Here is an 18,188-nt window from a genome sequence, read left to right as displayed (position 1 = left end):
TTCAGATTTCTCAAAATCTACCGGTCTGAATCAGTCCAAACTGTATTCAAAATCTAAGTTCAGTCAAGCCCTTTTGAATGGCGTCAACCGCGATCAAATCGGTGAAGCCTTTCAAAAGTTATGAGAGGTTTACATCCACACACACACACACACACACACACACACACACACACACACACACACACACACACACACACACACACACACACACACACACACACACACACACACAGCTGTTGGAAGGAACTCGTCGATGAGGTAGAAAAGGACCCACGGGGCAGACCGTATAGGGTGGTCATGACCCACCTGAAGCGCCAGCCAATGCCATCACCTACGTGTTCACAGCTCCTGGAAAGAATAGTTTCTACGCTGTTTCCTCGACAAAGTAAGTTCGGCTATTCTTCATTGCTAGTAAATCGAGAAGACATTCCACCTGTCACAGAAGAGGAACTGATGGAGGCGTGCAACCGAGTAGGGAATAATAAGGCGCCGGGATTGGATGGAATCCCGAATATAGCATTAAAAACAGCTATTAAAGCAGCGCCAAATCTATTCTTAGATACCTACGATTCGTGCCTCAAAGAAGGGATTTTTCCTAGAAGATGGAAACAGCAAAGACTTGTACTTCTCCCTAAAGGGAAGAAGCCACCGGACGAGCCATCATCCTACCGACCACTCTGCATGCTGGATACAGTGGGTAAGATATTAGAGCGTATAATGCACCAACGAATAGAAGCATCCGTCGAACCACTCCTAGCAGAAGACCAGTATGGTTTTCGGAAAGGACGATCAACGCTGGTTGTCGATACAGCTAAGGAGGCAATCGCTGGAAAGAGATGGGAACGTGGCAGAAAGAAGTATTGTTTAGTGGCTGCCTTGGACATAAAAAATGCCTTCAATTCCGCTAACTGGGACTGCATCATGCGAGCTCTCGAAGATAAAGAAGTACCAGGATACCTGCGCAGAATGGTAGCAATTTACTTTACAGACAGAGTCCTCAAATATGACACGAAAAACGGTCCAAGGGAGTACGAAATAATCGGAGGAGTGCCACAGGGCTCGGTTTTGGGTCCTTTGCTGTGGAACATCCATGTATGATGGTCTCCTGAGAATTGCATTACCATCAGAGGTGAAACTTGTTGCATATGCCGATGATGTAGCGGTAGTGATTGTCGCGAAACACTTGGAAGAGATCAATCTGGCTTTCGATATCACATTTAGCCGGATTAACCTATGGATGGAGATGATGAAGTTGGAGTTAGCCAAGCACAAAACTGAAGCTGTGCTCATCACCAGCAGAAAGATCGTAGAAAACATCAAGCTGAATGTCGGCGAGCAGGAGATCGCATCACAACCATTTATCCGATATCTGGGGGTGACGCTGATGCCCGACTGAACTTTAAGCAACAGGTCGAACACGTAAGTGCTAAAGCATCAGCGGCGGTAACTAGTCTATCAAGACTGATGCCGAATGTTGGAGGCCCGAAGCAGAGCAGGAGACTATTGCTGTCGTCAGTAGTCACATCAGTGCTCACATATGGAATATCCGTTTGGGCAGACGCGCTGGAGACCCAAGAATCATGGAGGAAAGCCGGACCGGTCTACCGATTAAGTGCACTGAAAGTTGCAAGCGCCTTCCGCACAATATCCGAGGAGGCAGTGTGCGTCATTTCTGGAACTCTGCCTCTTAGAGTCCTAGCTGAGGAAAAACGGAACCTATACCACCGAAAGAGGTCATCTACACTGAGCGCTGAAGAACTGAGAACTGAAGAGCGACAACATAGTATAGCAAGATGGCAACAACTATGGGATGCTGCGGAGAAGGGAAGATGGACTCATCGACTTATACCAAGGATTGACGTTTGGCTTAACCGGAATCACGGCGAGGCCAACTACTATCTGACCCAGATGTTGTCAGGACACGGCTGTTTCCGGGAGTACCTTTATCGCTTTAAGCACGATAATTCCCCAGAGTGTCCGTCTTGCCCAAGAGTTGCTGAAAATGCGGAGCACGTTTTCTTTGAGTGCCCTCGTTTTAACCCACAGCGTGATGAGTTAGAGAAGATCCTGAACAAGAAAATCACACCAGAGTCAATAGTAGAAGAAATGCTGTCATCCGAAGCTGCCTAGAACGCCACAAGCACGCTTACCACCGAAGTGCTTACAGAGCTGCGTTCCATTGAAAGAAAAAGGGCAAATGACAGAAACTAGAAGGAACGAAAGATAACACCTTAGCCACCAGAAAGAATAGCAGTAGCTAGATCCTCCCCTCACGAAGTAATGCCTGACGGCGGTTTCCATGAGGGATTAGAGGAAAGAAGAAAAGGGGTTTAGGGTTTAGTGGGTAGGGGCGTTAGCGTCGAGTTTTAGTATGACGCTGCGTCGAATCGCCAAATATCCAGGCCGAACAGCTATGCCTGGAATCCGTAAAAGGGATTCCCCCCCCCCTAAGTTAAAAAAGAAGAAAAAAAAAACACACTCACACAATTCATCGTCTTAATTGAAGTACAAAAATTTTTAAATTGAGAAATTTACATTGGTTTAATTAAATTTTGCTAGATTGAAGACAATAAAATCCAAAATTTATATTATTATTATTTTTAATATTCTATTTAAGCCATTCCACTTATAAATACTATTTTATAGAAAAATTACTAGAAACACAAAACTCATCGTTCCGAGATTACTTGGCTGTCATGAGCTTGAAATCTTGTCAGCGAAGCCAAATCGAAAACCGTGCAAAATTGTCAAAAATCAGTGATTTGAACGCCTAACTTAAGACAAAACAAATTACTCCAATGCAATTTTTGGAATTTGCCACAAATTTAGTTGTCGGTGATGAAGGTAATTAAAAAAAATTTTAAAAACGGTTGACCTTGTAAGCCATCCCTGAAATTTCCCGCTAAGCTCGAGTTCAAAACAGTCGAGAAATAATATTTTCGTAAGTTTTGAGTTCTTGAAACTCAAAAACACAATTCTTACACTATTTTGAGCTCTTCGAGTGGTTCTGAGAAAGAATTGTGATATGATAAAAAATTAAAAAACTGTGTTAAAAAACCATGTTTTGTTGATTTAAAAAAAAAAAATAAAAATAAAATAACAATCAACCGATTTCGATGTGGTTTGCGGCAATATATCAACGTCGTTTTCTAAGTAAAAAAGCTGATTGGATCATAGAATCTATGAAACAAAGGTGTTGAAGTAATTCCAGAAAAATTACTTTTAGAAAATTAGAAAAATTATAATTTTTGAGGTTTCTTCAAAATCTACAGCGCCGATTCGGTTTAAATTCAGAAAATATCTAATCCCAGCAAGGCCCTTTTAGATACTACAAACTGCTTTTCGATCGGACACTCCATTACAAAGTTATGAAATGTTTATACGTTTGCACACACACACACACAAACATACACATACACGCGCGCGGATATACGGCCCATCACCAAAATAGCCAGAATAGCTTCCTAAAACCTCAGAACGCGGAGAACTGATGAGAACTAAATTTTTGAAAATAAGCGTGAAACCAATAACTTTCCCATTTTTCGAAAATCATTCATTTTTATTGCGGGAAGTTACGAATAAAAAGACTTTCTGTCCGTCAAGCAAAAAAAATGTTTTGAAAAAATTTTACGTTAACGTCTTCATGTCCGTCGCTGATTTTGTATGTACCAACGATTACTCCCAAAAAAATGTATCTATCGAGGTCGGTCTTTTTTTTATTAGTATCAGAATTTGATAAACTTGTGCCGTATTTCAAACCAGTAGCGAATCTAGTTTGCGAATTTTTTTTTAAACTAATTTTTAATAAAATTCACTATGAAACACACGTACAAAAAGAAAAAAACTTTTCTTATTTCTTTGACATCAAAACTATTGCGTCACTCAATCAAGCTAGATTTTTTTATACTGCGTTCGTATATTACAATAAAAATGAGCGCTACTGTTTAAAAAAAAATTGTAGAATACTCTGTAAGAAATTATTAAATTATTTTTTTTTTAATCAATTACACAATTTAATTTTTCTTAAAAAATCAATGAATGTTGTCAGGTGTGCACTTTTGGATTTTCCTAACTTTATTTATATTTTTAAAAAAATGTACTGTCAAAAAAAATTTATCACAAAAGTTGACTAAGACATTACTACTTATTGGCGTGTATTTATTATAATTATAAAAATTACAGCTATCTCATCATATGGAAAAGATGGAAAAGAAAAAAGAATTGTAAAGAAAACAAAGAAAGCAGAGAACGTCATTGACAATGAAAGCCTAAATGAGACGTTTAGTGAAGTAAGAGCGTTCGAAGAAGAAATAATGCCAATTGACAAGGCCGTGATTGAATCGGACCATTCCTATTATTTAAGTAAAGATAAAGAAGGTACATTTTCAGTCATAAATCAAATATATGGGTGATTCTCTGTAAGGACGTCTTAAATCTGTACAAAATTGTCCGATCAAGTTATTTTTGATTTTATTAGAAAAAAAATTAACAAAGGCCACAAAACTATCAGCTTAATCATAATAAATGAACAGCCGATTTAATTTTTGCTTTTTCGATATTTGTGTACCTTTTGCCACATAACATGACAGCCTGATAGACCTGACCATGCCTGTTCATGTATGATCAGGCCTGAAATTAGACATGATTATGCCTGTCCATATCTGTCCATGTCTGATCAGGCCTGTCCATGTCTGACGGGTTAAATACGCTCAGGCCTGATCATACCTGTCCATGCCTGTCATGCCTGTCCATGCATAGAAAATTTAATTAAATTTACCCTATATAGCTACCCATATGGTAGGTTTTTAATGATAATCAAAATACTTTTATTTATTGAATAATAAAATATGTCGTTTATTGATAATTTACAAATTTATTAATCGAAATTAATGTACATACACTGAACATATTCAAAAAAATTTTTTTAGCACATTTGGTCCTTAGCGTAAACAAGCATGGACAGGCATGAACAGGTATGATCAGGCCTAAGCGTATTTAACGCTTCAGACATGAACAGGGATGAACAGACATGGACAGGCATGAACAAGCATGGACGGGTATGATCAGGCCTGACCGTATTTAATACTTCAGACATGAACAGGCATAATCAGGCTTAAGCGTATTTAACGTTTCAGACATGAACAGGCATGACCATGTCTAATTTCAGGCCTGATCATACATGAACAGGCATGATCAGGTCTAATTTCAGGCCTGATTATACATGAACAGGCATGGTCAGGTCTGATCATTTTTTTCCGGGTAGATCTGATCAGACTTGCATAGTCTGAGATGTGATAAAAATTTTTTCTTTGACGAAAAAAATTTTTTTGGTCATCACAAAATGTGCAAAATTGTTTTTATCATTACGTTTAAATAATTTTGAAATAAAAAATTTGTTACATTTCCTGAAGGCAGCTTTGGTCTGCTCTGCTCCTGCCTGATACTAAAATCATTACTTATTTTATTATTCAAATAAATGTGATGTTATAATGAGATTTGGTTAAATAAATGAATTAGGACTATCAAAATATATTATAAAATTAATCTTTATATTATATTGATGATAAACTTATTTGATACGTTATGGACTTCATAGTATTTTTGTCACATAAGATAGCAGCACAGCAGGCGGGAACTTCAAGGCGCACGAATATCACCAAAATTAAGCAGCATTGAGCGTGGTTAGTAGTTGGATGGGTGACTGCTGGTGTTATAGCCGTACAATTATATGCAATCATTTTTTCTTATTGTCATTCATTATAGAGAATTTCGTATGACTATAAAGTACTATATCCATAAAATTAAGCAAAATAATTAATTAAAAGTAACAATGGGCTTTCAGACCTGACTATGTCTGATCAGGCCTGATCAGGTTAATTCATGCCTGCATGGTCATTTTTCATGTCTGATCAGGCCTGAAGACTCATGTCTGTTCATATCTGATCAGGTCTGATTATTTTTTCCCAGCAAGGGACTGTTTTTTTTTATAAAATTGAAAAAAATCAAGCAAACTATTTCAATGCATTCAACTTTTCAAGTTCTCAATCAATGTTTACATTAATTAGAATAATATTAAGATTTATGAATCCAATTTTATAAATAAATTATAAATAAAAATAGTTGCCAGGGGACTGAGTTTCTTGTGGCCCAGACACATATTTCCAGCACAAACGGTACTTTGACACTAAATAAAATGGCGATAAAGCGCTAACAGCTCTATGGTTTTTAACTCAAGGCTAGTTAGGTTCTTATAAACCTTACAAAAGGTAAAATTACACGCTGGATTTTTTTTGGCTTTGAACTTCTGGCAGGGGACTGTTCTTAAAATGTCTGGGACAAACTTTAATTTAATAAATTTAATGAAACAAATTAAATTTCGGAACTTTTTATTTAAGAAGATTGTTAGTTAACTAATTAAGTTTATAAACATTATGGACCAAATTATATATTATGGACGAATAGCTTAAAATTTAATGTTAAAGTTTTAATTTTGGGGATGGGACAGCCCAGGGGCCTGTTATTTAGGTGGTTTACGAATTTATAGCAAAAAAACCAAAATTTATTTAATTTTAGTTTTCAATGCTCCAAATAGAAATTTTTCGATAATGTTTGACGAGCAATATTTGAAGCAAAAATTGTTTGAAGAAGCTTTTTTAAAAAATGATTTTGTATCTCTGAGATCATACTTCTTCGAATTACTTAAAAATAGTATATTACAACCCAAGGCCAGAAAGTTGGATTTCCTGGCGTATGGGATATGATGGCCAAGGCGTAGCCGAGGCCATCATATTACATACGTCAGGGTATCCAACATTCTGGTCATGGGTTTTATACTATTTTTCTTGCTCTCTAACCGAAAGTACGCAACCCCGTGAAAGGGATTTTGCCGGGAGTGAAGGGGGAGCCGCCCGACTTTTGCAAAGCCGAGGCTTTGCTGGTCGGGAAGGTATAAAAAAGAAAATAAAAGTTAATAAATTAAAAAAAAATGTTATTTTAAACTTTACTAACAAATGCTCTGATTAAGAGTGATATCATGCACAGAATTTGTCACACATATTTAAACTCATTCTAATTACAGAATTTATTTTTTTAAGTTGATTAAAAATTAGTTTTTAATTAGTAATCGACGGCTAAGAAAGATTGAAAGTAAATTATTACAAGTTTGTAGAGTACATGGATCGTTTTATAAACATTGCTTTAAGGTGTGATTTCACGATGACGCTTGACGCCGGCTTAGAGCGTCAAATTTGATCACACTGTATAATTTCGATCAGAGTGCCAAAGAGCAGTGATAAAGCTGAAAATTCTGAGCTTTATTTAATTGACGCTTATGTACCATTTATGATTGAGTAAAATTTTTTTAATTTTTAATTCACGCTATTTATTTTGATTGTTTTAAGACCGTTGTTCCAAAAACTTTCTGTAAAAATTTTGAAATTTTATTTGATCACTGAATTCTAGCGAGAAGTGTGTTATCCTAAAAAAAAAATTAGGAAAACGGTTGACCCTGAAGGCCATCCTTGCAACTTCCCGCTAATTCCATACTTAGGCGCTTAAAATTGCACTTATGACCTTTTTGATCACTTCAAGCTCAAAAGTACAGTTTATGTGTTATTTTGAGCCCTCCGAGCTCAAAGAGATAGCTTTCCTATGCTTTTGAGCTCTACGAGCTCAAAAATCTTATGAGAGTTCGATAAAACACGATTTTTTTAATTTTCGAATTGCTATAACTTTTGAATGAATCAACTGATTTGCACGCGGTTAGCGGCAATCGATGTGGTTTTTAAAGCTCTATAAATAATTCTCAACAAAAAAATTGATCTGATGAAAAATTTCAGAGTTATTACAAAAAAAACACTTTTTTCGATTTTTTTCGACAACGATATCTCACGAACGCATCAAACGATTCTGACGCTTTTGGTGGCAATCGATGCGGGTTTTAAAGGTTAAGAGCTGATTAGTTTTTGAAGTTGATCGGTTCAGCCAATTCGGAGATATTTAAAAAAAATAAAAAAAAAAATTTTTTTTCACTTTTTTTTTGCAATTTCTCGAAATCTATTGGTCCGAATCGGTTCAAACTTACAGGAAATCTAAGTTTGGCGAAAACCTTTCGAATGAGATGAACTGCAATGAAATCGGTGGAGCCGTTCAAAAGTTATAAGAGATTTACACACACACACACACACACACACACACACACACACACACACACACACACACACACACACACACACACACACAACATGCCTGAAGGAAGGGACTTTTCCCCAGAAGTGGAAACAGCAACGGCTAGTGTTACTTCCGAAGGGGAAAAAGCCGCCGGAAGAACCGTCATCCTACCGACCACTCTGCATGTTAGACACGGCCGGCAAGATATTCGAGCGCATAATTCATCAGAGAATAGAGGCTTTAGTCGATCCACTCCTAGCAGAGAACCAGTTTGGTTTCCGAAAAGGACGGTCAACTCTGGATGCTATCAAATTGGTTGTTGATATAGCCAAGGATGCAATCGCCGGAACGAGATGGAAAGGTGGAAAGAAGAAATACTGCTTGCTGGCTGCTTTGGACATCAAGAATGCCTTCAACTCCGCTAACTGGGACTGCGTTATGCGGGCTCAGAAGAAAAAAACATACCAGGATACCTTCGCAGAATAGTAGCGAGCTACTTCACGAACAGGCTCCTGAAATATGACACGACGAATGGTACGGAAGTGTACGAAATCTCCGGAGGAGTGCCACAGGGATCAGTCTTAGGTCCTCTGCTATGGAACATCTTGTATGATGGCCTCCTGAGAATAGCATTGCCTACGGGAGTCAAACTTGTAGCATATGCGGATGACGTAGCTGTCGTGATTGTCGCAAAGCACCTCGAAGAGATAGAAATGGCATTTGATATTACATTCAGACGAGTCAATTTGTGGATGGACATGATGAACTTGCAACTAGCCAAGCATAAAACCGAGGCAGTGCTCATCACCAGCAGAAAAACGGTAGAAACCATCAAGTTGAGAGTCGGAGAACAAGAAATCACATCACAACCATTTATCCGTTATCTGGGAGTGATGCTGGATGCACGACTCAACTTCAAACAGCAGGTGGAACATGTCAGTGCCAAAGCGTCAGTAGTGAGGGCTAGTCTCGCACGGCTGATGCCTAACATCGGAGGCCCAATGCAGAGCAGGAGGCTACTATTGTCATCAGTAGTCACATCAGTGCTCACTTACGGAATATCCATTTGGGCTGATGCACTGGAAACCCAAGAATCATGGAGAAAAGCTGGACCAATATACCGACTGAGTGCCCTACGAGTAGCTAGTGCCTTCCGCACTATATCAGAAGAAGCAGTGTGCGTCATTGCTGGAACCCTACCTCTTAGAGTTCTAGCAGAGGAAAGACGGGCCCTTTACCAACGAAAAAGGTCAACTGCACTGAGCCCGAAAGAACTTAGAATTGAAGAACGGCAGAAGAGCATAGGCCGATGGCAACTACAATGGGATGCTGCAGAGAAGGGTAGGTGGACGCACCGTCTCATACCTCGGATCGACATTTGGCTTAACCGGAATCACGGTGAGGTCAATTACTATCTTACGCAGATGTTGTCGGGACATGGGTGTTTTCGAGAGTATCTACACCGCTTTAAGCACGATGACTCTTCGGAGTGCCCGTCCTGCCCAGGAGCTGCTGAAGACGCGGAGCACGTCTTCTTTGTATGTCCTCGTTTCGATCCACAGCGTGAAGAACTAGAGAGGATCCTGAACCAGAGAATGCAACCAGATTCACTAGTAGAAGCAATGTTGTCATCAGAAGCTGCCTGGAACGCTACCAACACGTTTGCAACAGAAGTCCTTAAAGACTTGCGTTCCACCGAAAGAAAAAGAGCAAATAGCAGAAGATAGAAGGAAGATAGTTAACACCTTAGCCACCAGAAGGAAGAGCAGTAGCTAGATCCTCCCTTCACGAAGTAATGCCTGACGGCGGTTTCCATGAGGGATTAGAGGAAAGAAGGAAAAGGGGTTTAGGGTTTAGTGGGTAGGGGCGTTAGTGTCGAGTTAGTATGACGCTGCGTCGAGTCGCCACATATCCAGGCCAAACAGCTATGCCTAGAATCCGTAAAAAGGATTCCCTACAAAAACCACACACACACACACACACACAGACGTACGGACATCATCGTAAAAATAGACAGGGAAGTTTCTTAGGGCCTCTGAACGTCGAGATCTGTTGAAACCTCGATTTATGCAAAACGGGGTGAAAACAATAACTTCCTGATTTTTCGAAAATCTTCGATTTTCTTAGCGGGAAGTTAAGAAGTAAACATCGTTTATTCATTTATTTTATTTTCAGAATTTTTAACGGAGCAGAATAAACCACGGACAATAAATAAGGAAAAAAAGAATAAAAATTCTGAGATACAAGAGGTAAAAGAAAGAGAAAAACCAAAATTGAAAAAATGTTTAAAAAAAAAATAAAGACTTTGAAGACAGAAAGTATAAAATTGAATTTAGTTAAGAAATCTTCTGGGAAACAAATGAAATGGAAAATAGTAAAGTAAATGAAAGTAAAACATTAAAAAGAAAAATCAATGTATAATTTGAATTGTTTTTATGTATAACTTTAAGCATCTCTGTATAAAAATCATGAAAAAAAAAAATATAATTTTATTCGTGAAAAATTTTAATTTATTAAAAAAAAATAATAATAATTATCAGAACCTAGTGTAAGTATACCAAGTGTTTTCCAGGAAAAATTCCTGTAGAAAGTACCTGCAGAACATTTGGAGCTAAGTTACACTTTAAAAATAATTATCGAGGCCTGTGCTAGGTATTCCAAGTGTTTTTCCGGGAAAACTCCGGTAGGAAACACCTGGATGACGCATACGACCTGAATTGGACTTTAATAATAATTATCAGAACCTGGTGTAAGTATATTCAGTATTTTGCAGTAAAAATTTCTGTAGAAAGTACCTGGAGAACATTTGGAGCTAAGTTATACTTCAGAAATAATTATCGAGACCTGTGCTGGGTATTCCTAGTGTTTTCCCAGGAAAACTCCGGTAGAAAACACCTGGATGACGCGTACAACCGGAATTGGACTTTAATAATAATTATCAGAACCTGGTATGAGTATACGAAGTGTTTTCCAGGAAAAATTCCTGTACAAAGTACCGGGGGACCATTTGGAGCTAAGATACACTTTAGAAATAATTATCAAGACCTGTGCAGTATTCCAAGTGTTTTCCCGGGAAAACTTCGATAGAAAACACCTGGATGACGCGTACGACCGGAATTGGACTTTAATGATATTTATCAGAACCTGGTGTGAGTATACCAAGTGTTTTCCGGGAAAAATTCCTGTAGAAAGTACCTGGGGAACATTTGAAGCTAAGTTAAACTTTATAAATAATTATCAATACCTAGTGTGGATATTTCAAGTGTTTCCCCGGAAAAACTCCGGTAGAAAACTCCTAGACAAAGCATATGAGCTCGATTGGATGCCAAAATTTATTATTATTATTATTATAATATTTCTAATGGTCTATTGTTACAAATGATTGGCTATTTGATTTAAATTATTATTTAATTTCGCAATTTTTAGCCTTACATCGCCATCTATTGATTTTTTTATTAGTTATCCGCCGAGTAGTACGTTTTTTGTCAATAGGTGGCGTTACTATCTTCTTCTGTTTCAGCGCCATGTTGTTGGGGGCAAATGCAACAGGGGGCAATTGGGATAGGGGGCAAATGACCTACAGTCTTATTAATAAAAATGAGTGAACTATTAACAAAAACATTAACTCCACCTAATTTAACTATTATGGAAATTACTTTAAATAAAATAAACAATGATAAAACATTTTTCACGGTTCTTTCAAATCCAACTTTCACAATTGATATGACAAAAAATTATGTTCGATACTTTATGCTCAAAGGTAGGAATCCTGACAAACTTGAAGTGAAGGCACGCGTTTGAGACTATGATACATTCTCATCAAGACTTCGTACTATATCTGGACTCGCTACGCTCGCATAAATAACTTGGTCTTGATAAGAATGTGCTATAGCCTCAAACTCGTGACGTCACTTCAAGCCGTCAAAATCCCTGCCTTTGCGCATACGTATCGAAAATAACTATATCCTTGTATTCATCTTTAAAATTTCCAGTGCTGCCTCTGGATCTTTCCAATAGAAGTAACTAATTTTACAATAGTTGAATTGGAATATTTTTTAATTAGTGTAAATGTTGGCCGTTCACGGCGCTAGACTCCGAGTTTATGTAAGTACTGAAGGACATCCATAGTAATTTACCTCGGATAGCGTAGCGAGAGAGTCTCTGGCTACGAACTAAGAGTTTTGGGTTCGATTCCCCGGTCGGAAATATTTCGATTTCTTTTTTCGGTTACTGCAAAGTTACCAATGAATCCAACCTCCTATCCCTCTCCTTGCCTTAAATTTCTCTTAAAAAAACCGACTGTCCATTTTTACGTTAGTTGAATTGTAAAGTTCACCAACACGTCTTGTATAATTAGCTCTACAGCGTTGGTCTTTTGAAGTATGTTGCTAGTATTATTTGTTAAATAAAATTTACGGTAGTAGATCGTAAAAATTATTAAATGTTTTACAATTTTTTAATTGTTTTACTCGTTGTTAATTGTTTTACGTGTTGAATTCAAAAGTGAGTATTTACGTCTTACGTCATACAATAGCTCTTAAAATAGATGTTTATGATATTGAATTATTTTATAGTTAAGGGCATTATGTTCATGCGTCACATATTTAAGTAAGCAATAGTAAGCACGTCACTAAAAAATATTTTGAAACACAATTAATTGTTAATTTTTAAGTTAATTGCATCAGCAAAAATAACACAAGTTACAGTTGACTTTTATGATTTATTTCTACCGATCAATACTTATCTGCATATAGTATTTTTCAGTCGATAATTTACTCAAAATTAATACCAAATTAAATATCTCCCGATAGATCAATTTTTTGTCTTGCACTCAGATCATAAAAATAGCTACTCTTTATTCACCCTTATGTGGAAAAGAACGTTTTAGTTGCGACTGGGATAAAATGTGTCGTGCTATATGTAATATATTTACACATGCTAGCATATAGTAAGGATGTGGTATACTTGAGAAACTTCTTTCATTAAAATTCTATGAGAGTAGAAATGACAGAGCATAAAAATGAGGGTTGTGCGTGAGTTGTTTCTCAGTATTTAATTTCCTCTTTCCTCTTGTAGATAAATCTAAAAATATTTTACGTTACTTGCCTTTATTATTAGATAAATTAAATATAAAATAAAATAATGACCTATAAATTGTTTCTGTAAAAAATACTTCAAAGTTACTCAATATAGAAAAAAATTCTTGGTACAGTTTTTCTATTGAATCAAATTTTTTGTAACCGAATAATAAATTAATCTAGACTATTGTTACGCAGTTAAAACATTAAATACATAAGCATTGTTTATTTATATCCTTAATAGGTAAAAGCGCAACTTTCTCGTGATTTATAAAGAAGCGTGTTTGTAAAATATATTTTTCTAAAATTAAAATGTACTATAATAATATAAGGTAAAAGCCCCAATAGATGCTCATATATACCACATTCATAAATATAGATATACAAATACATGGAGTGATCATATACTGATACATGAGAATCTATTGGGGCTTTTACCTTACATATATATTAGGGTGTGCCAAAATGTAGCTTCCGTGGAGAACCTTTTAAAATTGGAATTTTGAGTTCCACTTCCCGAGTCGAAATATCAGACCCGTTTAAGCTGTAAAAGTTTCCAAATCCTTTGTAGTTCAATTCGCCGCCTTAGAAGACGCCTGTTTTGGCAGTAAAAGTCGGAGTAAACTATGGATACAGTGAAAACAGGTCCACTGAGTTCCGTTTTCAATGTAAATTTTATCCAAAGAATAATAATAATAATGCAGAGTCGAAATATCAGACCCGTTTTAGCTGTAAAAGTCGGGGTGAATCAAGGACATAGTGAAAACAGCTCCACTGAGTTCCGTTTTCAATGTAAATTTTATCAATAGCATAATAAATAATAATAATAATAATAATACTAATATCATTATTAGTAGATTTCATAATAATCTAACTATTGCAGTCCTTATAGCGCAACTTTTAAAAAATTCACCCATTTTCTGAATCAGCTTGACAAACTGAGTCAGAAAATATCTTTCATTCAAAAGTTTATATGTCGCGTTCCAGATACCATAAAGGCGTATTCCGGCAAAAGGCCCCAGTGAAAAGCTATCGGTGCGTATAAAATATTTTTTTTCGGGAATCGACGAATTTTCGTCTGAAATGTGGAGAAATGTATAGAAAAAAAATTTTATACGTCCTTATGGCTCCCGGGACCCACCTCGGATGCCATAAGGGCGTATAATAAAATTTTTTTTTTCGGGAATCAACTTATTTTTACCTGAAACGTTGAGAAATTTAATTTTCAAAAAAAAATTTTTATTTTGAGAAAGATTTTTTTTTGTATTTTTTGACGTTTCAGGTAAAGATACCTGATTCCCGAAAGAAAAAATTATTTTTATACGCCTTTATGGTTCCCGGGACCTACTTCGGATGCCATAAGGGCGTATGAAAAAAATTTTTTTTTGGGAACCGACATATTTTTTCGTGAAAAGTGCAGAAATGCAAAAAAAATATTTTACCAAAGTAAAAATTTTTTTTGGACTTAGAAAAAAAAAATTAAATTTTTATTCTACGCCCTTATGGCATCTATAACGCGATTTGTTAGCGAATGCTAAAAATGAAAATTTATTTTTTAACCGAAAAATTGCATACCTTCAAATTGATATGGTCTTAAAAAAATTACAATATAATAATTTACAGTTAACTTTTTAATATTCAGAATTTTAAACATTAAAATTTATAATAAAATATTAAAAATGTACAGAACGATGTACAAATTCTAAAGTATTATAAGAACTTGACTTATGCATTTTTTTAATTAATAAACATTTTTAAAAAATAGTTAATATTTATCAAAACACAATATTAAATAACATAAATTATATAAATAATGAACCGTCACACTTCATCATTGCATAAATTTAGCTTATAAGAATGATGAGAGGTATGTTGACTCATCGGTCGTACGGTGTAGGGGTTAGTTATCGGTCTGGCAAGCGCGCGTCTCGGGTTCGAGTCTCGGTTAGAACGAATGTGATTTTCACTTTATTTCTGTAAGTAGCGAAAGTTAGGTCTAAATAAAGAGTCAAGCGGTCTAAACATGTGTTAGCTCTACATTAAAAATAATATAAAAAAAAAAAAAAAACTCGATAAATTTCTTTTTTATCATTTTACTAATAACAAAATTATTATTATTATTATTATTAAAAAAACAAAAAAAAATTCGGTCTCTAGTTGGGTTCGAACCTGCGTCCCCAGGCACGGTACAACATAAGTAATTATTATTATTTAAATTGTTATTATTATTCAACGCCTAGTTAGACTGTAATCCTATCAAAATGGGACAAAACTCCACTATTTACAGTCAAACCAGGCGTCGAGTTTATATAGTATTTAACTGAGCAGTCTTTCCTGACCACTCAATTTTCTAAGAATTGTTGGAAAAAAGTACAGCTTAAACGGGTCTGAATTTTCGACTCGGGTTTTAACAGCAGCTGTGTTTGGGCATTTCCTGAGATATTTCGGGTTGAGAGAATTCATTTGATTATTTATAGCATTTTTAACAGGAGATTTAATTGGGTACTTTCGGCCAAATTTTGAATTTTCACCGGAAATACCCAAACTAAGCTTCTGTTATAAAATTCTATGAAAATCAAATACATTGTCTCACACCAAAATATATCAGGAAATGCCCAAACGCAGCCCCTGTTAAAAGCGGAACTAAAAATTCCAATTTTAAAAGGTTCTCCACGGGAGTTACATTTTGGCACACCCTAATATATATAGATATTTATATAGAATAAATTTTATTTTTATTGTATAATACACAATATTAAAATAAAATTAATCTTTTTCATTTGTATAGAGGCTCGCTTCACTAGTTTAATAAATTTGTAATGAAAAAAAAATATATATATATATATATATATATATATATATATATATATATATATATATATATATATATATATATATATTAGGGTGTGCCAAATTTAACTCCGTGGAAAACCTAAAATTGGAATTTTAGTTCTGCTTTAGGGGCTTTGGGCATTTCCTGATATATTTTGGTGTGAGACAATGTATTTAATTTTCATAGAATTTTTTAACAGAAGCTTAGTTTGGGTATTTCCGGTGAAAATTCAAAATTTGGCCGGAAGTGCCCAATTAAATCTCCTGTTAAAAATCCTATAAATAATCAAATGAATTCTCTCAACCCGAAATATCTCAGGAAATGCCCAAACACAGCTGCTGTTAAAAGTGGAACTCAAAATTCCAATTTTAAAAGGTTCTCCACGGAAGTTACATTTTGGCACACCCTAATATATATATATTTTAATAATTTATTTGTTTGATCTTTCTTATTAATTATGAACATTTTTGCAAATCTTTTAAAATTCTGTAACCCATTTCACTGCAACCATCGACTTACACAAAATCTGTTTATACTTATAACACATTCGAACTTCATAAAACGTTGAATGGTTTAAAAGTCTGAGAGCATTAAACAAACCCTTTTATTAATAGACTCTGATCGATTGGAAACTGTTGCCAACGAATTGTTTCAAGCTTTTGTTATTTTACATTTAACTTGTGGGATATTTAAAAAGAATATTTTCTTCTAATTTAGATAAAGCCTTTTGAATGATACTGAATAATGTAGAATAATGAATTATTGAAAAATATGGTGGAAAAGTAATGTTTCTTTAATTTATAAATCAAAAAAAAATGTTAACATAAGTTATTTCCATTCAAACTCGATTTTGTTCTTAAATAAATAATCAAACATGAAATTTGACATTGGAAAGATAATTGTTCATAATACAAAGCTATCGACTTGAAAATATTTTTAATTTAACATCTTTATAAAATTTTTTCATTTCGCATTGTAAATAGAAAATTAAATAAAAATAAATGATCATACAATAAACAGGAATCAGATCACGTCATCGTGAGCAATATCTAAAAGCATTGAGACATTTGTTCAATTTCTACCATTCGACTTTTCAAAAATACATTTATTTAATGTACTTGACAATAAATTAAAAATTTTCATTCTAAGATGCCTTGAAAATTTCTAATTTTGTTTTTCAGAATAATTTAATGTAATAAAATTTTACTAAACGAGTATTGAGACACAATCCCGTGACAACCAAAAGACAGATACAAGATTATAGAGCGTACTAAAATTATTGATAAGAAACACACTTTAAAAATTTTAATAATATTACAAAAAAAAAAATGAGTGAACAATAAAAAAGATGTCGGTATTTGATATGAAATTCTTCTATATTTAAGTCACTTACTCGTCAACTTCATCTTCTTCAAGTAAAAGACTCATGGTTTATTTATAAATATAAACAAATCCTTGAACAATTCAAACTAAACTTTTATTTTCTCTTTGACGGAAAAATAGAAAAATTTTATTCAAACTGGTCACGTTTTTGGCAGTGAATTATTTCATTGATTTAATTTTTAGTGTTAAAAATTAACGATAAAAATACAGAATTTGGTTGTTATAAACTTGTATATTTTTATTGTTTGTTGATTTTTGCAATTAATTTAAAAAAAAATAGTAGCTTAAAGTGATATGGATGTTCGAGAAAATAGTGTTCATAAGAGTAGTTTGTTAAAAGTAATAAGGAGATTGTGTTATATTAACAAAGTGTTACAGTCACTGCATTGGTAGGTGAGGGTGGTTGTATCGAGAATTAGAGGATATGTAAAAAAAGTTGGCGCATGCGTTGTTGATATCTTATTGGAATCCGCATGAGCAGAAGAAAAGCAGGAATAAAGATTTAAGTTTCTCTCTATACTGCTATCCCTTAACTTGTATTAAGGTTGTAAACTAATCAACGTATTATAGATTTGTAGCTAAGCAAACTATTTTGTTCAAAATACTTCTTTTTTCCAATAATATAACAATTATTCATCTTCTGTTAATAAATATAGAAATTTGCATTGACGGAATACTTTAATCAATAATTTTTCGACTGATGGATCCTATAGTTTTAATTATGT

The 18,188-nt window shown here is 34.8% G+C and overlaps 1 protein-coding gene across 2 annotated transcripts in view; it reads right to left on the bottom strand.

The window, feature by feature from the left end:
- LOC123265779 (uridine phosphorylase 1) overlaps positions 1-17,866 on the bottom strand; it is a 75,185-nt gene extending 57,319 nt beyond the window's left edge. Inside the window, exon 1 of one of the 2 annotated variants that reach the window (XM_044729679.1) lies at positions 17,474-17,866. In XM_044729679.1, coding sequence (XP_044585614.1) covers positions 17,474-17,508 — 35 coding nt within the window. In that variant the 5' untranslated portion in view covers positions 17,509-17,866. The remainder of the gene's footprint in view (positions 1-17,473) is intronic. The other variant, XM_044729681.1, reaches the window with a different exon arrangement.
- Between the last annotated feature and the right edge of the window lie 322 nt (positions 17,867-18,188).

Source organism: Cotesia glomerata, linkage group LG5, assembly GCF_020080835.1.
Source record: "Cotesia glomerata isolate CgM1 linkage group LG5, MPM_Cglom_v2.3, whole genome shotgun sequence".
In the NCBI taxonomy this organism is placed as follows: Eukaryota; Metazoa; Arthropoda; class Insecta; order Hymenoptera; family Braconidae; genus Cotesia; species Cotesia glomerata.
The sequence above is the reverse complement of the archived record's forward strand: the minus strand, read 5'-3'. Positions and strand labels throughout refer to the sequence as shown.